This window comes from Pseudorasbora parva, chromosome 4 (genome assembly GCF_024679245.1).
Source record: "Pseudorasbora parva isolate DD20220531a chromosome 4, ASM2467924v1, whole genome shotgun sequence".
NCBI lineage: Eukaryota > Metazoa > Chordata > Actinopteri > Cypriniformes > Gobionidae > Pseudorasbora > Pseudorasbora parva.
Window position 1 is genome coordinate 5,792,789 of NC_090175.1, and position 23,639 is coordinate 5,816,427.

The window sequence follows — 23,639 nt, forward strand, 5'->3', positions numbered from 1 at the left end:
TCACATTATAAACATGGTGATGATGATGATGATGAAGATGATGATGAATAATCCTCCAGATGCCGCTGTGATCACGATCACATTCCTACCAGCACCATGATGAACTGAAAGAGGAAGATCCTCATGATTAACTCTCCAAACTGAAATGATCCCAGTGGGCACAATATGTGACCTCAGTCAGACATTGGATTTTGGTTGAAAATTAATGTTTTCCTCAGTCAAACTAAACTAAAGCAAACACTGATCACCATAATGGTGATTAAAAACTATTATTTTCAATAAGACATCAACATCTAAACCTCTGTTAATTCTCAATAAGAGCTTCTGTAGTCGTCTGACAGAAATAAAGTCAGTCTGGTTAGTAATGTGTGAAGCTGGTAATGCTGTTTGTGGAGTTGTTTAATCCTCTGAAGAGATCTTCAGACATTTACTGTAATGTGCTGCCACACATTTCACCCTTTTTAAAGATTTTTTTACAGTGCGGTGCTTATTCCAACCAAAATTAAATGTCTGTCTTATGTTACGTCAAACAAATGCTGGGTTTAGACGTCAAACCGATTAAAATTTTCAACTAAAATATGACGTCTGACTGACATTGGATTAATTGGAGTCTAACGTCTTCCTGACGTCACATTGACTTACTGTGTCTGCTTGGACATGAAGATACAGGAGTGTGTTAATAAAAGCTTCACCTGTGACAGTTACAGCGTCTGATCTCTGAGATCCATGTTGATTGTGAGCCTGACAGTAGAAGCGTCCACTCTGTAGTGCACTGAAACTCTGTCCAGATCCAACAGCTGAAGTTTCATTCTCCTTAAACCAGCTGAAGTTCAGAGCAGGAGGGTTTGAATCACTGCTGCAGCTCAGAGTCACTGAATCTCCCTCCACTATTACACCAGATGGACTGACGGACACTGAGACGCTCCTGGGAGGATCTAAACACAAACAAACAAAACATTAACAAATTACAATTTGGCATCACACACTTGGTTTAGACTTATGAATCACAGATTTAGGAATAATTATTTCAGTAAATGGACTGATGGAGATCACAGAATTCACTGGAGGATCTACAGATGTCAGGTAAAAGTATTAATCAGTGGCGGCTGGTGGAAAATGTTCTAGATAGGTGTTGTGTTTTGTTAGACAAGCGTAAACTCAGCCTGATCTGCCGGCGATTCGATTTCGCCCTGAACCTCAGTCTAAAAACCTGTGCATTAATTTCTACTGCTTCTGTTACACTTCTGCGGGAATCAATCACAGACTGTCTTATCCACCTGGAGCCCTATTGGCTGGTTTAACATGATGACAGATAGAGAAGTGATGGGTTGATGTCTGTAAGATCACGCCTCTTGTGGTCTGATTGGTTGAAGAACTATCCAATTGCAAACAGAGTCATTCACATAATGCCCATTGATCACGCCTCTTGTGCAGTAGAAAACACAGAGCAGACTCCCCAGACCAATGGTCAATCTTAAACTGAGCTTGGTCTGGTGGTAGCCAAAAATAAATAATAAATAAAATAAATTCAGGAAGGAGTTTGGGACAAGGGAATATACAGAAACAGACTGTGCACTCTAAATCACACACAACTACAATCAAACAACACCACAGCTGAGAACTTTCCTTTATGTGAAGGGAGATGTTATGATGAAGGTGGCGCTGTTTGGCAGTGACAAGCGGCTTTAGCTCGTGTCTCCGTGTTATTGTGTTTTAAACGTCTTTTAGGGTCTTAATTCCCCTTTGTGGTGTGCTGTTTAATAAACATTTGCTGAGTATCTGAGGGATGGAAGTCACTTTTTACGTCCACCTCTTACCCGGCTACACCTCGTGTTGAGGAGGAAGAAGCCTGTCAGAAAACAGGTGAAGGTCTGGACTGAGGACAACTCTTCAGCGCTACAAGCCTGCTTCGAGTGCACAGACTGGACAGTGTTTCAGGACTCCTGTTCTGATATTGATGAACTCACTGACGTTGTCAGCAGTTACATCTAGGGTGCGTCTAGATTTCTAGGCTAGACTTTTGTTGCATTAGCTATGTGAACACACAAAAAAAATCATGGAGGGGATTCAGATATGATATATATTAAAGGGTCGTAAAAAAAAAAAAATAGTCACACTTAACTCCTTAATGGTAAAAAATGACCAACAAAGGAAATGAATGGGAAACACAAAAGCTCAGGGAATCTTTTGGTGTTACGAACCACAAATCAGCCATGAACCAGAAAAAAAGTGCAAAGCAATGTGACACTCTAAAATACCCCCCCCCCCCCCCCCCCCCCACACACACACACACACACACACACACATATGAATAGTGCAACTATAACACAGAGCACATTTTTTCAAATATGTGAAACAAAATCAATAATTCAGCCACAATGCAGTTAAAAAAAAAAAAAAAAAATACAAGGAAGAGCTTACACTCTAAAACATCAAGAGTTCAAAACAGACACAAACACTCTCACACAAACACACACACACACACACATACACACACACACGTAAACACACACAGAGACACACACACATGTAAACACATTCAGAGAAACACACACAAACCACAATAATATACACATACAAATGAATTGGTATGGCTGTTATTAATGTGATAAAATTGAGCCAAAAGTCATAAAACGGTGAAAAAAACATACCTGTTCATTTTTAGTGAATTTTGATGTTTTATGTTCAGAATGTTCTCCTCTGTGCTCAGGTTTGAATGTAGTCAAATTAATGCAAAAACGGACATTCAAATCAACATAAAAAAAAAAAATCTAAACCTTGACAAAAAGTAGTCTTTGAGAATGTCTAAGTATAAATCCAAAGCCATAACTTAATAAAAATAAGTATTTATGTCTAAAAACACTAACGAATTTATAAGCCACTTTATATAGAGTTATGTAGGAACCTAGTGGTTAGGGGTGGGCGATATCTCGATATTTAAAATATATCGAGATATTTTTTCAACTCGATATGGATTTGGACATATCGCATATATTGATATATTGTTTATATTTAATTCTGATTCCGCCACTTTGCTTGTTTGCCTTCCCTGTGCTGTGCTCGCCCCCGCTCGCGCGCCTCCCGCCTCTTGCTTTTGTTCACCCTCTCCTCTCCCCTCGCGTGTCGTCTCATTGAACACGGCTGCTTCCGCAACCAGGTGAGGATAAGTTATCATGTTGACAAGCGCGCGCGTTGTTCAGGACTCAGTTTAGAGGCCATGTTTTCCTTCTAACACAACTGCTTGCTAAAATTCATAAAGAAATCGTCTCAGGTTACGTATGTAACCATGGTTCCCTGAGAGGGAACGAGACGCTGCGTCGAAACGCTAGGGGGACGCCTCTGCGTGCCATGTCATGAAGCACTTGTGTAATCAGTCCAATAGCGGGACGATACGTCACGGGCGGGTGACGTCATCGACCAGGAAGCTATAAAGCATGCCCGGACCAAACAGTCACTAGCTTCTGGAAAAGTCGAACAAATCTATCACAGGCATGCCGGGAGTATGGCATCTCGACGCAGCGTCTCGTTCCCCCTCAGGGAACCATGGTTACATACGTAACCTGAGACGTTCCCTATCTCGGGGGAACTTCGAGCTGCGTCGAAACGCTAGGGGACCTCAATACCCACGCCGCCAGAGTCCCAAATGTCTGTATGTGTGAATCAACCCAGAAACACCCGGGACCCCGGTGTAGAGGCTACATCTAGATTGTAAAACCTCACAAATGTATGCGGAGAGGACCACCCACCCGCTTCACATACCTCTGACAATGAAACTCCCGAAATAAGAGCCATAGAGGCAGCCATACTCCTAGTGGAGTGGGCGTGGACCCTCATTGGTGAAGGATGTCCGGCCGACTCATAAGCGAGCGAAATAGCCTCGACTATCCACTTGCTAAGCATCTGCTTTGAAGCCGGTTTTCCCTTGCTCGGGGACCCAAAAACACACAAACAACTGTTCTGAGTTTCGCCACAGGGCAGCCCTGTGGACATATGCATCTAGGACCCTGACCGGACATAGCAGATTTAGCTTCTCTTGGTCTTGACTAGTGAACGGAGGCGGACAGAAAGCCTCCAGCATTACTGGTCCCGGCACATTAGTCGGGACCTTGGGAGCATATCCTTCCCTCGGGAAGAGAAATGCTTTTACCATTCCTGGTGGAAACTCCAGACAAGAGGGTGCCACTGCCTAAGTAGGCACTCTCGAGCGTGCCGCAGGTCTGAGCCTCAAAGTAACACGAAGGAAACGCATGACCCAAGGGTGTTTCCCCAATGATGCATTATCTAATGGAATATGATAAGCAGATATCGCCGACACATATACTTTCAGTGTCGACGGAGATAACCCTGCGGATAATTTTTCTTGTAGGAACTCAAGAACTGAACCGACCGGGCAGTTAACAGGGTCCAAAGCCTGGTGCGTACACCAGGCGACAAAAACTCTCCATTTGAGTGCGTAAAGTCTCCTTGTGGATGGTGCTCTGGAGTGCAACATGGTCTCTATCACCTCAGTAGATAGACCCGTGTTTATGAACTGGGCCCCCTCAGGGGCCAAGCCCACCGTTTCCACAGTTCCGGGCGCGGGTGCAGTACTGACCCCCCGGCCTGCGAAAGAAGATCTCTCCTGACTGGGATTTCCCAGGGAGGACCTTCTAGGAGAGACATAATGTCGGTGAGCCATACTTGGCCCGGCCAGAGCGGGGCTACCAATAAAAGCTGAACCCCGTCCCGGCTGATGTTCTCCAGCACTCCTGGGAGCAACGCCAGAGGGGGGAAGGCGTACAGACGCAGCCTCGGCCACGTCTGTACCATTGCGTCCAGCCCCAGTGGGGCTGGATGCGTGAGGGAGAAATATGCTGGACAGTGTGTCGTCTCTCGAGACGCAAACAGATCCACCTGGGCTCGCCCAAAGTGGATCCACAGCTCCTCCACCACCTCGGGGTGGAGTCTCCATTCTCCCGGCATCACTCCCTGCCTCGACAGGGAGTCTGCCGCTACATACAGGACCCCCGGGATGTACATCGCCCTGAGCGAGAGCATCTTGCCTTGGGCCCATGTTAGCATGTGATGCGTCAGCTTCCACACCCGACGCGATCTCAACCCCCCCTGGTGATTTATATACGAGACCACCGAAGTGTTGTCTGACCGAACTAACACATGGCGGCCCCGCAGGTCTGAGAGGAAGTGTTTGATTTTATGTGATTGAAACACAGCCATCGGCTCCAGCTGGTTTATGTGCCAGGAGAGCTGACGGCCGCTCCACAGACCTTGGGCCGAGCGGCCACTCATGACCGCTCCCCAGCCAGTTAGGGAGGCATCCGTCGTTAGCGTTACGCGACGACAAGGAGCCCCCAGAACTGGACCTTGGGACAGGAACCAAGGATCTTTTCACTTCACTAAGGCACGTAGGCAGCGCCGCGTGACCTTGATCAAGCGAAAAAAGGGTTTCCCCTCGGGGAGAACCCCTTGGTCCTGAGCCACCACTGTAAGGGTCTCATGTACCGCAGGGCAAAAGGTACCCCGTTGGACACTGCTGTCATCAGCCCTAACACTCTCTGAAAGTGTTTCACAGTCAGTGACTGACCTAGCTTTATCTGGTTCACGGTATCCAGGATCGTTTTTATCCTGGGAGGGGATAGCCGAGCCGACATTATTTTCGTGTCCCAGACTACCGCCAGAAAAGTAGTGCTCTGCAGCTTATAGGTGCCAGCACACTTTTCTTCCGTTCAACCTTAGCCCCAACACTCTCCTATGGGCGAGAACAGCATCTCGATGCTGAACGCCCACTGTTTCGACTATGCTAACACCAGCCAATCGTCGATATAGTTGAGCACGCGAATGCCCTGGAGTCGCACCTGAGCCAGAGCTGCATTCACGCACTTGGTGAAAGTGTGAGGTGATTAAGCTAGGCCGAATGGCAGCACTCAATACTGGTAAGCTTCGCCCCCAAAAGCAAACCTGAAGACCTGTCTGTGCTGCGGAAGGATGGAGATGGAAGTATACATTTTTTTTTAGGTCTATTGTGACACACCAGTCCTCGGACCTGACATGACACATGATCTGTTTTATCGTGAGCATTTTGTTTAGCTGATGCAGATCTAAAAATAGGCCTTAACCCTCCATCCTTCTTTGGAACTATGAAGTACTGGCTGTAAAAGCCCGACTCTCTGCAGAGGGGAGGGACCCGTGTATAGCCTCTTTTCGCAGAAGAGTCTGTACCTCTCGTTCCATGACCAGAGGCTGCTCGGGGGTTACTACCGTAGGAGTAACCCTGCTGAACACGGGTGGGTGTGACCCGAACCCTTTTTATAATGTGAGCAGGACCCATTCTGAGATATTCGGCAGAAGTTTCCACGCTGCCAGAAAATCTACTAAGGGAACCAGCCTCTCGAGGCTGGTCTCTGGATTTTCCTGGGTGGTCAGCCCGGTGTCCTGTAACAGATAACCGGCAGGTAGCAACCGAACTGACCACCCCGGGGCCCTCACGAGAGGGCGCGAACATCCCCAAGCCGCTACGTTTCCGGGCGGACACGGAGATATATGTTCGCCGGGGACCGCCGCGCCCTGAAGCACCAACGGTGGCAGGGTTGGCAGACCGGCCCCCCCCCCGATGGCACCGGGAACGAGCGGGCGCCTCGGCGAGCCGCACTCTCCCGGAGGGGACTGCCATCGGAAGTCCTGTGCCTCTGACGTCAGGACTTCTTAGCCGAGGCCTTCCTAGCAGTAAGGAAGGCCCTCAGATCCGCCCTACCACGGGAAGGTCCCGGCTGAGCGCGTCGCCCGTATCCCCGATCTCTCTCCGGGGGGGCCCCGAGCGGCCACGCTCTCTCTTTGTTTTGCTCGGTGTAGGTTTGAGAAAGGATGTACTCGGCTGAGGCTGCCCCGCCCGACAGCCCCAGAGGGACATTTTGATTTATTTATTTATTATATATATATATATATATATATATATAGATCTGCTGCCGAATATGCCCTACCCCCAAAGGTTTTTTCCCCCTTTGTTTTTTTTTTTTTTGTTTTTTTACCGGCTTGTTGTGGGCAGCTGTGGGGCTGTGTGACGATGCGGACTCGGGGGAGAGATAGCTCGCAAGCGTCTCTTCCCCGCGAGACATCGTCGCCCTTTCTGAATGATAGATGCAGACCCATAATCTACGCGATGCCTCGGCAAACACGCGATCTGAGCCACTAAACTCAACCCCGTAATCTACACGCTGCCTCGGCAAGCGCGAGATCCGCGATCGAGTCATAGAATCTATATTGTAGACCCGTGATCTACACGCTGCCTCGGCAAACGCGAGATCCGAGCCACTAGATTCAGCCCCTCGTAATCTCAAACATGCTGTCTGCTCGCCATTATATTGTTCTTTCTCTTTCTTATTTTATTTATATATTTATTTATTTTTTGGCGAACTTCTTGACACTCGGCCGGCCAGTCTAAACTTAACCTGGACACAGCGCGAGTTACACCAATAGCACCTCTTTTTATGAGTGTGTGTGTGTGTCGTTTTCTTTTGGCAGATCATCATCAGCGCTAACAACATCCAGTTCCTCTGAGCTGGAGTGCTGCTGCGTTTGTGCCTCAGCGTGAGCGGAAGAAAACCGCAGAGCGTGCTTCCAGCTCGCTAACTGAGGCATGAGATCCAGCGGGTAAAGGCAGAGATAGGGGATCACCCGTCTCTAACCCCGCCACTGGATCCAACTGCGATCCCCAGGACGCGAGCCTTCGCTGCGCCTCGGCAACAGCGGGACCCGAGCCCTGAGGACCGCGAGCCAAAGCACTCTCCTCGAAGAGTGCCCGCCGTGATCTTAATATGCGCATTGGGAGTCCCTCGCAATGCTCGCAGCCGACCCCCTCGAGAGCTGACTGGGCATGCTCGAGCCCCAAACACATCACACATTAGGACGTGTGTATCCCCACCCGTGATGTAACGTGGGCAGGGAGGAACACAACACCTATACTGACTTGCCATATTTCTTTCTTTCTTTTTTTTTTTTTTGAACACACACACAATAAATGGACATACAATTCACACAGAGCGCTTGTGAAGACACAGAAGCTAGTGACTGTTTTGTCCGGGCATGCTTTATAGCTTCCTGGTCGATGACGTCACCCGCCCGTGACGTATCGTCCCGCTATTGGACTGATTACACAAGTGCTTCATGACATGGCACGCAGAGGCGTCCCCTAGCGTTTCGACGCAGCTCGAAGTTCCCTCGAGATAGGGAAATTAATGTTCATCATAGTTCAAATCGCACGTTTCACCCACAGTCAGGTGATGACACTACTGGTGCGAGACGCGGTCGCAATCATGCCAGTTTATGATTTGTGTCTAACTGATCGCATGGTTTTCTGTTAAAATGTCAAAATGATCGCATATCATTTGAAAACAATTTAAAAGTATTGCAATATCATTACTAGCATTATTTTGTCAGCTTTATCACGGGATTATGATGAATAGGTCTATTCATGTTTTAACCAAGAGGGAAAAACGCGACATCCCGGGTGTCCTGAGACATGCGGTGCTCTTCTGTAAGTTGTACTGTATCATATTATCATATAGCCTACCTTCTGACATTCATATTTCGTTCTGTAACTGGAAAAGAAGTGAAATTCAGCTCATGTGTAGCCTACATGATCCTCATGATGAGTTTGAATTTTGTCAAAGGCATGACAGACATCACTGTTTGAATTTTGATACAAATTTAACAGGAAATTGTGTTAAGACAAAATCAGTTTATTTATATCTCAGTCATGCCCCAATCTTTCTGCAAAATGCTTACTGTTTACTTTAAAGCAGCACTTGGCTACTTTTGCTCTCGGGGTCCCCCTACAGTTTGGAAAAAATAATGTCCTCAACTACTGTTGTAAGCTCTGTCATCCTACAACAGGGGATGCCATCGGGCGTGGATTTGTTGACATGACAGCCCTGATAGCCCTGAACTAGTGATGCGTGGGTCGTCTCATAACCCGCGGACCCCGTATGTCTATTTAATGGTCGCGGGTGCACGGCGGGTTGTAAAAATATATACAGTGGTGCGGGGCGGGCCAAATAACTTTATAAAAGCGTCCCGCGGGTCGGTGCAGCACTAACAGTTCCCCTGAACACTGCAAGAGGAGTTCAGAGTTCTTCTGGCGTCGCGTGTGAAATGTCTTCATCCCAGGTACAGTCAGTGGCATATGTCTCAGCATGTCATATGAATATCATTTCATGGGTTTTATTTTTTTCAAACGCCAAATAATTACGATGCTCACGTTTACAAGCCAGCGTCATTATAGTAGTCTATTGGTTAGCGTTTTACAGAATCTATATGATACTTCAGTTCAATGTTTGAGTGGTAGGTAATCACCATAACAAGCAGGACAGCATCGGTCGGGCACGCCTCCTTCAGCTCACGCCGACGAGCAAACGCTGGTCACATGTTGATCCTCGTTCTGCCTTTAATCTCATCACTTTTTCCTTTCCTCTTATTGCTTTCCTCCAACAAAACCGTTTTCTTTCTTATTTGTCTGTGCTGCTTCGGACATGACTATATTATCCGACGAACAAAGTTGGGCTCGCACGTCTGAATTTAAGGAAGTGTGGGTGTTGGTGGAAGTGACGTATCTTCCGTAAAGCAGTCGAATTTTGTAGTTCTTTTTGTTCACGGGTTACTACCCGAAACCCGAAGTTTAAAAGTACGATTAAAAATGATACAGACCCCATCAGGCTATGGCAGACGTGTCATTCAACCTATTGTAAGTCGATTTATCATCACAAGAGTCTTAAAAAATATATTATGAAGGTTGAAAAGTTACCTAGTGCTGTTTTAAGTGTAAAAAGGGAGTCTTTGATTCATCTTTTGAAAGCATGAAATAAATGAAAAGAAGGCAATATTATTTATTTTCTTTTACAGTTAAATTATTATTATTTATGTAATCAGGGAGTTTTTTTTTTTTTTAAATGTCGCAAAAACACTTTGTTCCTACATGAACTGACTACCTCTTTGCACTTCAATAATAAAAAAAAAAGAATTTGTGGTATTTGGCATATTTGTTTTTGCTGTAGTTTTTAGGGGGTTATTTTTCCTGTAAAGATATCGAGATATGTATCGTATATCGAGATATATTTTTTGCTCCATATCGCCCAGCCCTACTAGTGGTCATAACAGGGCATTACATCAGTTTTTCAATTTTTACTGCCACCAGAGGGCAATAACTACCTTAAAACGCACGCACGCACGCACACACTTATTTATTTATTTATTTATTTATTTATTTATTTATTTATTTATTTATTTTTTATTTATTTTTTGAATGCCCCGTCTCTATTTTAACATGGAATACTGTTTTAATACAAAAATAATTAAAATAAATATTTTTTTTATTATTTTCAATGGGGAAAAATAGCTAATTAAAATTGTGTAAATATTACATATTATCACACAATACCCTCAAAGTTGAAGAAAATAATAAAAAATATAAGTGAACTAATATAAATATTATTGAACTAAAATAAATTTGATTGGTTGACCTGGGGGTAGGGATTTCATTTTAAGGCTTCGGTCACTTTTGACCGGAGGAGGACAAGTGTGACCCTTAAATGAAGAGGACTTAAATATGTTTATATCGTGAAACAGCAATTGGCTAAACTACAGAGGTGAACTTCAGACATGCGGACAAACAAAGGGGACATATAGCATATCTTATCTCATCATATCATATAAATATCCATTTATACTGTTTTTATCAATTATCATAATGATCAGTGGTGGAGGAAGTACTGAATCTCAGTACTTAAGTAAAAGTACAAGTAACCAGAAATATATTTACTTTAGTAAAAGTAGAAGTACTACAACGACAATCCTACTTAAGTAAAAAGTAAAAAGTACCTGATTTTAAATGTACTTTAAGTATTAAAAGTAAAAGTACTTGCATAAAAATGTATTCTCTTAATGTCTAATTCTAATAATTAAAAAGAAGAAAACATCTCAGGTTACGTATGTAACCCTAGTTCCCTGAGGGAACGAGACGCTGCGTCGAAACGCTGTGAGAACGCCTCTGCGTTAATGCGTCGTGAAGCGCCTGTAGAACCATTCCATCGGAAAAAAGATCGATCGTCGGCGTGATGACGTCATCGACCGGAAGCTATAAAGCGTCCGTGAAAACAAACAGGAACTAACTTCTGATAAAGCCTGAAGTAAGTGATCACGGACACGCCGGGAGTATGGCAAAGCGACGCAGCGTCTCGTTCCCTCAGGGAACTAGGGTTACATACATAACCTGAGACGTTCCCTTTCGGGGAACTCGAGCTGCGTCGAAACGCTGTGAGAACGCCTATACCCACATCGCCATAGGACCAAGTGTCTCGTATGTGTGAAGCCGAAGCGCACACGGTTACGAGAGTACCTGCGCCCCAACAGTAGATGCCAGGTCTAGTTCGTAGAACCTGACGAAGGTTAGTGGAGACGACCATCCGGCCGCATTGCAAATATCATGGAGGGAAGCCCCCGACAAAAGTGCTTTCGAAGCAGCCATACCCCTGGTAGAATGCGCCCGGACAGCCAGTGGAGACGGCTGCCCGGCCGCCTCGTAAGCAAGTGAAATGGCCTCGACCACCCACTTGCTCATCCTCTGCTTAGATACAGGGGCCCCCTTCTTAGGGGGCCCGAAACAGACAAATAACTGATCAGTCTTTCTCCACAGGGCAGCTCTGTGGACATATGTATCCAACGCCCTAACAGGGCACAGCAGATTTAATCTTTCCTGGTCTGACGCCGAGAAAGGAGGAGGACAGAAGGCTTGGAGAGTGATGGGGCCCCGTGGGCTCGTAGGAACCTTGGGGACATAACCCGGCCTGGGATGCAGAAAGGCTTTCACCATCCCAGGCGCAAACTCTAAACATGAGGGTGCAACAGACAAGGACTGAATATCTCCTATTCTTTTGAGAGATGAAATGGCCAAAAGAAAGATGGTTTTTAGGGTGAGGAACTTGTCCGAAACCTCCTCTAAAGGTTCGAACGGTGGCCCAGACAAGCCCCTCAAGACAATGGCCAAGTCCCATGCTGGGACCCTCGAGTGCATAGCCGGCCTCAACCTCAAAGTGCCACGGAGGAAGCGTGTAATTAGAGGGTGTCTTCCCAAAGACACTCCACCGGAAGGGACGTGGAAGGCACCCAAGGCCGCCACGTACACCTTTATTGTGGAGGGGGTCAACCCTGCCGAGAACCTTGCCTGCAGGAACTCCAGCACTGTACCAACCGGGCAGTTAACTGGGTTCCACTGGCGTTCTCTGCACCATGCTGAGAAAAGTTTCCATTTCAGAGCGTACAGCTTCCTCGTGGATGGAGCTCTGGAGTGAAGGATGGTCTCTACGACCTCAGCCGAGAGACCTTCCTCTATGAGCCTAGCCCCCTCAGAGGCCAGGCCCATAGTTTCCACATCTCCGGGCGTGGGTGCAGGAATCTTCCGCCCGCCTGAGAGAGTAGATCCCTCCTGGTCGGAATCTCCATCGGAGAGCCTTCCAGGAGAGATATCAGGTCCGAAAACCACACTCTGGTCGGCCAGTACGGAGCCACTAGAAGTACCTGGGCCCCGTCCCGGCGTACCCTCTCCAGAACTCCTGGAAGCAAGACAATCGGGGGGAAGGCGTACAGAGGTAGCCTCGGCCACTCCTGTACCATGGCATCCAACCCCAGCGGGGCTGGATGGGTCAGAGAAAACCACTGCGGGCAGTGAGAATTCTCCGCCGAAGCAAATAGGTCTATTTCTGCTCTCCCATATACCTTCCATAGGAGCTCCACCACCTCTGGGTGGAGTCTCCATTCCCCGGGCCTCGGCCCCTGCCTCGACAGGCTGTCTGCTTCCTGATTCAGGACCCCCGGGATATATACTGCTCTGATTGACAGCAATTTCCCTTGGGCCCACAGGAGGATCCGATGTGCCAATTTGTCCAACGGACGGGACCTCAGACCCCCCTGGTGATTTATATAGGCGACCACCGATGTGTTGTCTGACCTGACTAGCACATGGTGGCCCCTGAGGTCGGGCAGGAACTGTTTCAATGCAAGAAACACTGCGAGCATCTCTAGCCAATTTATGTGCCAGTGCCGCTGATGTTCCTGCCATAGACCCTGGGATGAGCGACCACTCATGGTCGCCCCCCAGCCCGTGAGAGAGGCATCTGTCGTTAGCGTTACGCGACGAACATGAGCCCCTAACACGGGACCCTGAGATAAAAACCCCGGGTTTTTCCACATGACCAGAGCACGTAGGTGACTGTGATCATGCGGAGCGGATTTCCCCTCGGGGAGAATCCCTTTGTTTTGAGCCACCACTGCAGTGGCCTCATGTACAGTAGGCCAAGAGGTATTACGTTGGACGCTGCTGCCATGAGACCTAACAGTTTCTGGAACTGTTTCACAGTGACGGCCCGGCCTAGCTTCTGTTCTTTGACTGCTGCCAGGATCGATGCTATGCGTGTTGGCGATAATTGCGCCCGCATTATTACCGAGTCCCAGTTCACACCTAGAAAAGTGGTTCTCTGAGCCGGAGAAAGCACACTCTTCTTGGCGTTCAGCCTCAACCCCAACTTCGACATATGCGCGAGAACAGCATCTCGATGCTGAACCGCCATCTGTTCTGTATTCGCTAGAATCAGCCAGTCGTTGATATAATTCAGTATGCGGATGCCCTGCAGACGCAACGGCGCCAGAGCTGCATCCACACACTTGGTGAATGTGCGGGGTGACAGTGCTAGACCGAAAGGAAGTACTCGATATTGGTATGCCTCTCCCCCGAAGGCAAACCTGAGGAACTTCCTGTGATGTGGAAAGATGGAGGCATGAAAATACGCATCTTTGAGGTCTATGGTGACAAACCAATCCTCTTGTTTGATCTGCGACACAATCTGTCTGAGTGTGAGCATCTTGAACTTGAGCTTGGCCACCGAGCGATTTAGTAGACGCAGATCTAATATCGGGCGTAAGCCCCCATCCTTCTTCGGCACGATGAAGTAACGGCTGTAAAACCCAGACTCCCTGCTAGGAGGGGGAACCCTCTCTATAGCCCCTTTTTGCAGGAGTGTCTGTACTTCCTGTGCCATTACCAGAGCCTGCTCCGGGCCCACCTCTATAGGTAGGACACCGCTGAAAGGAGGTGGCCGACTTTTGAATTGAATGGCGTACCCCCTTTCGATTATCTGCAGGACCCAATGAGATATATCTGATAGACGTTTCCACTCGTCTAGAAAATCTACTAAGGGAACCAGCCTCTCGAGGCTGGCCTCTGGTGTACTTTGAGCAACAAGCACAGTGCCCTGAAGCGGCGGACCGGCAGGGAACGACTGACTTGACTGCTCGGGGGCCACCCTCGGGTGGTCCGCAGCTTGCTTTTTCGACTCCTGGAACCTCTCGGTGACAGTGTGAACTGCGTCACCGAAGAGGCCTCCAGGAGAAAGCGGCGCATCAAGCAGGAAAGCTTTCTCCCTCTCCTTGATGTCAGTGGGGTTTAGCCATAAATGCCTCTCCGTGGCCACCAATGCTGCCATAGAGCGGCCAACACATCTGGCCGTCTCTTTGGTGGCCCGGAGAGCTAAATCCGCAGATGTACGCAGCTCGGCTACTATATCTCCCCCAACGACATCACTACTGTCCAAATCCCTCAGCAGGTCAGCCTGATATGCCTGCACGATAGCCATAGTGTGCAGGCATGCAGCAGCTTGACCCGCTGCCGAGTACGCTTTGCCCACCAGCGCCGACGTTGTTTTAAGAGGTCTGGTGGGCAAAGTCGGGGCCTTAAGGGACGATGCCGAGGAAGGCGAGAGATGGCTCGCGAGCGTCTCTTCAACCTTTGGTATCGCCCATAACCATACTGATTCAGCCCGGCGATGTTACTGTAGACCGAAGTCTGCGGGCTGAAAACACGATATGATGCCGGTCTCTTCCATGATCTTGCCACCTCAGTGTGCAAATCATGGAAGAACGGCAGGCCCCGTCGCTGAGGTTCTGAAGCGCGAGAAGGCAGGAATCTTTCATCTAGCTTGCTTACACGCTTTTTTCCTGCCTCATATCTCTCAGCTGGCCAGTCGATGTTAAGCCTGGCCACAGCTCGCGTCAGAACCTCAACGAGCTCCTCGCATGCAGGGGACTGAAGTGGCGAGTCTTCAGTCTCGATGCTTTCAATGTCCACCTCCTCAGAGCTGGACAATTGAAGCACCGGCGACTCTCTCGGGGGGGAAGAAACCGCCATGCGTGCTTCCATGCCCCGAGAAGAGCCGCTGGATGGTGCAGGTGAGGGCAGAGATAAGGCAGCGCCCGTCTCTAACCCCTCTGCAACATCCAATTGTGATCCCCACGACTGCAGCCTCCGCTCCGCCTCGGCGGCAGCGGGACCAGATCCGCGGGGAACACGAGCCGAGGCACCCTCCTCAAAGAGTGCCCGGCGGGAGCGCAGCGTTCTCAGCGGTAACTTTTCACAATGCTCGCAAGCAGCCCCCTCGAGGGCTGCCTGGGCATGCTGCGCTCCCAAGCAGGCTACACAAAGAGAGTGTGTATCCCTGCTCGTGATGTAACGTGGGCAGGGATGAACACACCTCTTAAAACTGCTTTCACTCGCCATAGTACTCTATCTATTTTATTTTCACTTTGTTTTGTTAATATATATGCAATATTTAACAAAAAGGGTGGAAAAACTCTTCAATAGACAGACAAAAACACCAAATAGACAGACAGGTTCACACAGATCGCTTGCTGAAGGCTCAGAAGCTAGTTCCTGTTTGTTTTCACGGACGCTTTATAGCTTCCGGTCGATGACGTCATCACGCCGACGATCGATCTTTTTTCCGATGGAATGGTTCTACAGGCGCTTCACGACGCATTAACGCAGAGGCGTTCTCACAGCGTTTCGACGCAGCTCGAGTTCCCCGAAAGGGAACTGTATGAGCGGTGGTGTTTTAATTGAGTTAGTTTTGGGTTAATGTAATTGTTCTTACCATCTGTTGCCTAGTTTACATTCTGACAAACAATTCTGGTTATCTGCAAAGTTAAATGTCATTTTTCTGAAGCAACATTCTCATCAGCTTTGATGTATTTAAATCTTCATATTTATGATATTTTTACCTTTTATAAAGGACATTTTCCCCTAATCTTATTAAATATAGGCTTTGCTTCAGCTTTCCCTTTATATTCTTAAATTTGATTAATAAATTAAATTAGAATAAGATACAATTGGGTTGTTACAAATCAAATTAAATAATTAACACTGAAAAATTACAGCTGCACTAAATAATGCTATTTAACGATTGTTTTAACTAAAAAAAGTTAACTAAACCACCAGTAGATGGCGGCGGGTGAATCCTTATGAGAGAGTCATTGAGTCGATTCGTTCAAACGGCTGATTCGTTCATAAATGAGGCAGTCGTTTATGAATAGGGCATTGAATCTTTGATTTAGTAACGCACTGTTGCTGTGCAATACGTTATGGTTCGGATGTGGAAATCTGATCTTGGAAATATTTTCGCTGCTCAAATAGAACAAAAGCAATAAAGCAATCAATAAAATGTAAGTGACTTGATGTTAATTAATTGTTTATGGAACTGTCAAATGAAATCAGTGTCACATTTTCTGTCGTGATGGTATTTAGGAAAACTACACTCGTTGGTCGTGTCATGTGATGTTTTTTAACTGTTATAAAATATAAAAACTAAACATTTTGAATTTTTAATGCAGTATGTTACTGAGTTTCTTTGTGTGAGCGGGGCTGATTTGTTTCCATTTCTCCTCGAGAGGCTGCGCGAGCCTCAACAGCGCAACCGTCAGTTCATTAGCCTATAACGTCCATTATATATTATTATCTGGGCAAGCCTTAATCTCGAGCCCTGAAACTGATCAGAAAATGTAACGAAAATGTAACGAAACGTTGCAGAAATGTAGTGGAGTAGAAAGTATAATAATTGCTGCAAAATGTAACGAAGTAAAAGTAAAAAGTATGCACAATTTATTCTACTTAAGTAAAGTACAGATACGTGAAAAATGTGCTTAAGTAAAGTAACGAAGTATTTGTACTTCGTTACATTCCACCACTGATAATAATTATTATTATTTTGTGGTTCAGGTAGGGCAGCGCCCTCTATTGGCCATCTTATATTATTTACATACACACAATATAATATAATACACACAATTTATATGCCTTTTAATTAATTGACACATTAATTGAAAAAAAAGTTATTTTTGGTGATAACACACGAGCTCCCACAAAACATTTATAGCGTTAAGTAGTCTTAAACTCTGCTAGCTTTTCAAAGAGAACTTTAAAGAGAAATAATGAATCTGTACTCACACATGACATTGAGATGAACATCAGGCGATGTGTGAGTGTGTCCGTGTACAGCACAGCTATATCTGCCTGCATCCTCTCTTCTGACTGACTGCAGCAGGAGTTCATTGTTTCCGTCTCTTCTCTCAGTTAATGGCTGTGAGTTTCTGGACCAGATGAATGTTGCTCTGTCAGTCAGAGTGCAGCTGCTTTTACATGTCAGACGGACTGAATCTCCCTCTGTCACTCTCTCAGGAGACTCCACCTGAAGATCTGAACACAACACACACATTATATCTAGAGCTGCTGTCATACACTTATTATTATTCAACAGAATGCACAGAAGAAGAGATAAACCTCACCAAAGTCACCTGTGACATTAAGAGTCACTCCTGGTTTACCAAGCCATTTGTCTTCATCAGTGATGAATCTGAAATAGTACTCGTGTGAATCATTCAGTGTCACATGACTCAGTCTGACGGTGCAGTTCGGCTGTTTATCTCCCAGATACTGAAGCCTCTGACTGTATTCAGTGTCATTAGACAGATCTGGATACTCTCCATCATCATCTTTTACCAGTGTGTTTGTCCAGAACGCTTTCATGACCTGATGTCCAGTAGGGTATGTATAAGAGCAGCTCATTATCACTGTTGAGTCCTTTAGTGCACAGATGTGTGAAGGACTGTAACTCACACCCCAACCAGCACTAGAAACCCCTGAAACACAGAATTCATCACATTATGAACATGTTTTATCAGTTACAATGGACCTTTGAAAATGTATTTAATTTTTGTACAACTTGAAAACATTGACTCTTTATAAGAAATAAAAGCTCATCTTCTCAGAATTGAGTGATAATGAAGTGTGAAGTGTGAGAGTGTTGCAGAAAAGCAGGAATAAATGTACAGAGAGTGAAGAGAGAAGCAAGAGATAAGTCAAGAACAACACGATACACTCTCAGATAATGAAATATATAAAAAAACAAGACTAGGAACATAATCAAAATACACAGTAGCATTAAAATGAGAGTCTTGTAGCTTTTAGTTATTGTCCATCAGCTCTGAGCTCATTTATATGCATGTGAACCGAAACATATTTAACACACACACACACATTCACTTCTGAGAGCTGGAGCTAGAGGTCTTCACGGAGCACCCGAGACCCGTGGGTCGAGTCCCAATCTATTACTTCGGGTCGCGAGTCTGTTTAACGTTGTAGCCTATGTAATACGTCGATAGGACTCTGAGAACAGCTGGCCGTGAGAGTCAGCACGGCCTGTGTGTTTTGTGTAACTTGTGTAACAAATTGCTAAATTAGGATAAGAAAAGTGTGAGTCGGGAAATGAGGTTTAGAAATATACAAAAAAATTAAATAAAAAATAAACTAAACACTTTCTCTCTTTCGCTCGCGTTCTCTCAGCTGTTTATAAAGCGGGCCGATTTAATGCATGCGCATGGTAATAATGTACTCCTGAATATATTTCAAATCATGTGAACTGTCACATAAATGTTTTCTGTGACGCTCAAATTGCGTAAAAAAGCTCATATTTCAGGTACTCCAGCTGACGCGAGTGCAGTCTCAAGCGCGTGTCATGTTTCTATGGCAACCCGAGCTTCCGCTGTGACTGTAAAAATAATGTGAATGAACCGTCTTGTTTAATCGTGACGTTTTGGTTGTCAGACTCAGTTCACAAAGATTATAGCAAATTAATAATGCTAATGTCAGCGGCCATGGCACTGAAGCGAGCAATCGTTATTAGTTCAAAAGGGCAAACAGTCAAAGTTATTATGCGAGTTAACTCGAGTCGAAATGCAAATCTGCAAAGACGCATAAATCCATCACCGTGACATAAAGTGGACATTTACAGCTGAAATGATGAGAGAATTAAGCATGCTTGTGTAATGGGGTGTGTAATAAACCTTTTAGCTGAGTTTTCTGTTACGTGAGTGGATGGAGCTGGGCGGAAGTTAAGCTTACGGCCGCTTTAAAAACGCGAGGATCTGTTACTTCCGTTTTTCCCTGGCACTTTATGCAGACTGCGTTCGTGTCGCGAGAGCTGTCTGTTTGCATTAAGGGGGGGGGGGGGGGGGGGAGTATTATTGCATCCTTCATATCTCCGAAAAGTCTTTAGTTTTATTATATTTATAAAAAAATATAGGCTGTACCGAGTCTTTCCGAAAAAAACGAGCGCCTGGAGGCGTATCGTGTGGGCGGAGCTAAAGAATGACAAGTGCACACAAAGCGGTGATGTCCTCAAGTGTGTAGAAGAAAACGCTACCCAGATTCAACTTATACAGATATGATGACGTTGACTGGGACATGTTCCGGGCGAGTTCATCGGACGTCAACGAGTTCACTGATGTGGCGCTCTGCTTCATCAACACACTGACAGAGCAAGCCACACAAACAATAACTATAACGTCCTTCTCTAATCAGAAACCGTGGGTGGACAGTTCAATCTGCGCTGCAGTGAACGCCCGCACTGCCGCATACAACGCCGGTCTACTAACAGGGAATATGAGGGATTATAAATCATCCTGTTATGCTCTCCGACGCGCCGTTAAAGCCGCAAAGCTCCGTTATAGGGATCGCGTGGAGTCTTATTTCCAACTCAACGACTCCCGGCGGATGTGGCAGGGACTGAGGACCATCTGTGCTTTTGGAACGAAATCCTCTGCAGAAGTGAGAGCTGATCCGTTGCTTGTGAACGAGTTAAACTCTTTCTATGCTCGCTTTGATGGCAATCGCGGCAGCGCGACACCGCCGAGTGACGCGTCAGACAGAATAACTCAGAGCTGCAACAATCACATGATCTCTGTCTCGGAGGATGAAGTTCGTAGGACACTCAAACGTGTGGATGTTAGGAAAGCTGCTGGTCCGGATGGCGTTTCAGGTCGTGTCCTGCGGTCCTGTGCTGATCAGCTCGCTGGACTCCTCACATCCATCTTCAATGAGTCCCTTGCTACTTCTGTGGTCCCAACCTCATTTAAAAAATCCACCATCATCCCTGTCCCTAAGAACAGTAAACCCTCTTGCCTAAATGACTATCGCCCAGTGGCTCTCACGTCTTTAGTCATGAAGGTCTTTGAGAGACTCATCAAAAACAACATTTGCTCCTCCATCCCTGACACCTTGGACCCTTTTCAGTTCGCCTATCGTCCCAATAGATCGACTGAAGATGCCATCTCTCATGTCCTCCACTCCTCCCTCACACACATCGACAGCAAGAATGGGAACTATGTAAGACTGCTATTTATTGACTATAGTTCAGCCTTTAACACCATAGTTCCCATTAAGCTAACTAACAAACTCCTGGATCTCGGACTGAACTCTTCTCTCTGTCACTGGATTGAAGATTTCCTCACTGGCAGACCTCAGGTGGTGAGAGTAGGACAGTTCACCTCCACCTCCATCACCATGAGTGTGGGAGCTCCACAGGGCTGTGTCCTCAGTCCCCTGCTCTACTCTCTCTATACGCATGACTGTTTGTCCACACACAGCTCCACCTCTGTCATCAAGTTTGCGGATGATACTGTTGTCCTGGGCCTCATTTCCGACAACAATGAGACCGCATACTTGGACGAGGTGGAGCAACTGACATCATGGTGCCAAGACAACTGTCTCCTTCTGAATGTGAACAAGACCAAAGAACTGATTGTGGACTTCAGGAAGAGACAGCAACGGTCATATTCCCCTCTCATGATCAGCGGGACACCAGAAGAGAGAGTGAGCAGCTTCAAATACCTGGGTGTGAACATCTCCGAGGACCTGACCTGGACTGCACATATCCAGTCTCAGGTGAAAAAGGCCAGGCAAAGACTGTACCACCTGCGCCAGCTGAGGAAATTCCGGGTCTCACCAGCTATCCTGAAAACTTTCTATTCAGGGGCAATAGACAGTTTACTGACTCAGTGCATCACAGCGTGGTATGGTAACAGCACCAGTCACGACTGCAAAGCCCTGCAAAGAGTGGTGCGCTTGTCAGAGCGCATCTCAGGGTCAGCTCTCCCGTCTCTGCAGGACATCTACATCAAACGATGCAGAGGCAGAGCTACAAAAATCATCAAGGACATTAATCACCTGGCCAACCCCCACTTCACCCGGCTGCCTTCTGGTAAGCGCTTCCGTAGCCTGATGGCCAAAACTGAGAGACTCAGGAGGAGTTTCTTCCCACAGGCCATCAGACTCCTGAACGCTGTCACTTAACAACATTTGGCTTCACCTCACTCAGTATTAACAACTCACATACTGATATTGCACTGCACTTTATTCTTGTGTTCCATGTAACTACTCATTATAATGCTGTTTGCACATTACACTCCTGCACTTCTGTTATCCACAGATTTATTTTTATAGTCTCCAGTTTACTATCTCACTTATTTTATTCCACATCTCTTATTTCTTTTACTTGATTTATTCATAATTCTACATATGAATATATATAGCACCTTATCCTATTCCTATTTTATCCTATTCCTATTTTATAATTTATTGTGCTTTTTTTGTTAATTGTTATTTGCTGTCCATGGAGCGGACCTGTTTACATTTCACTGCCGGTTGTATTCTGTATAACTGTGTATGTGACAAATAAAACTCTTGAACTTGAACTTGAACTTAAGTGTAAATATTCATAATTTATCTGATATCTTAGGCGGTGCTGACCTCTGCTCACACTTGGAACAAAAAGAGAGAAATATTGTAATAAATCACAATCAGGCACAAGGTAGGGAGACGATGATAACGTTAGGTAGGCTGAGACAGTTGTTTTTTGCAGCTTGTTTAATAACTTGTTAAGAACAGTTTTTAGTGGAATATGAGATACTTCGGTCCAGTCGGGTCTGTGTCTTCCCGCCGGGTTCATTCCAGCTATCAAATAATAGACGGGTCCATGTCGGTTCTGGGTACTATATTTTTGGCATTTCTTGGATCTGCATGGGTCTGGGTCCAGGTTTTGAAATAATAGACGGGTCCGGGTCGGTTATGTGTAGAATTTTTGGACCTGTGAAGACCTCTAACTGGAGCAAAAAAAAAAAAATCATGATCTGGTGACTTCTGTCCAATCAAAAGCTCTGAACAATGAGAAAGTCCCTCCCCCTAAACCACATGACACTGACTAGAAGAACTGTTGGACATTTCTAAAAGGTACAAACGTTTGACATGTTTAGCCCAAACTTTCTGTTTCAAAGGGAAATATGTGAGTGCAGGACAGAAGGAAGTGTTTGTAATGTGAATATAACAGAGACTCACCGTGAATCATGAGCAGAAAGATCAGAGGAAGAGGAGGAGTCATTCTGACCGACATCAGCATAAAATACATCTATAATACAGCATTAAACATCACTCATATACTCATAAACAGTGTATGTTCATCACCCTAAACAGCTCTTAGTGTTAGTGAGATCTTTGCACATCTGGAGATTATTAATGCTCAACATCAGTGTGTGTGAATGAACTGATCATTAGATGAACAGAAGATATTTCTCATGTCAGGAATCATGTGTTATATGAGCTTCATCTATATAAATAATCATCAGTTTTCATTTAAGTAAGAGTGTGTTTGTCTTACCGTGTTGAAGCTCATCAGATCAACAGCAACTGAACGACTGACTGTTTAACACATGCACTTTTACCTCAACAAGAGAACAACATCACTGAACTAAACCTAAGTAAAGAACAATAATGATCTTTTTTCTTTAATGCTGTGTTCGAAATCACCCATACCCTCATTCCCTACATTACGCCACTGACATAGTCCACTTGATGAAGTGAATGAAAACGAGTGAGTGAATTCAGACACAGAGTGGCTGCCACTTTCATAGTTTCTGCTTGCTGTTTAATAATTATTTAAAATGTAGCAAACTGGCAGCTCCAGTAGTAATGAAAAGATTTATCTTGAACTCTGGAAACCAGCATCTATAAACCATAATTAAACAATTTAATAATAAATTTAAAAATGTATAACTGTATGATAGCATGACTCTCACATTTCATTATGGCTTAATGGCTCCTTTATTTGCATCTGTACCGTCCACTCTTTCTGTTCACCTTCAGCTAACGCATCCACATAGAACTCTTCCTATTCACATTCAGTCACTGCATTTACTTGGCTTGAGGTTCTTCTACTTTTACAACAACGTGATTCCTTTTGCCTCAACTGTTGCAATTTTTACCATAAGCAGGATATTTTCTGGGTGGATGTTGCATCCCACAATGATCACATGCTCGTTGCTGCTTATCAATTACCATCCTGCTTGGTTCTTGCGGTGTTGCTTGTTTTCCACTTAAACTGGGTGTCTAATATTTCTTTACGACATCCACAGCACAGGTCTCATTCAAGAATGCTTTAGCT

The 23,639-nt window shown here is 45.7% G+C and overlaps 1 protein-coding gene across 1 annotated transcript; it reads right to left on the minus strand.

The window, feature by feature from the left end:
• LOC137073675 (B-cell receptor CD22-like) lies at positions 1-23,422 on the minus strand. The gene is made up of 5 exons (XM_067442383.1): positions 22,538-23,422; positions 17,662-18,006; positions 17,315-17,563; positions 693-935; positions 1-104 (listed from the first exon to the last, which is right to left on the minus strand). The coding sequence occupies exons 1-5, from the start codon at positions 22,605-22,607 to the stop codon at positions 1-3; spliced, it is 1,011 nt and encodes a 336-aa protein (XP_067298484.1). The 5' UTR covers positions 22,608-23,422.
• Between the last annotated feature and the right edge of the window lie 217 nt (positions 23,423-23,639).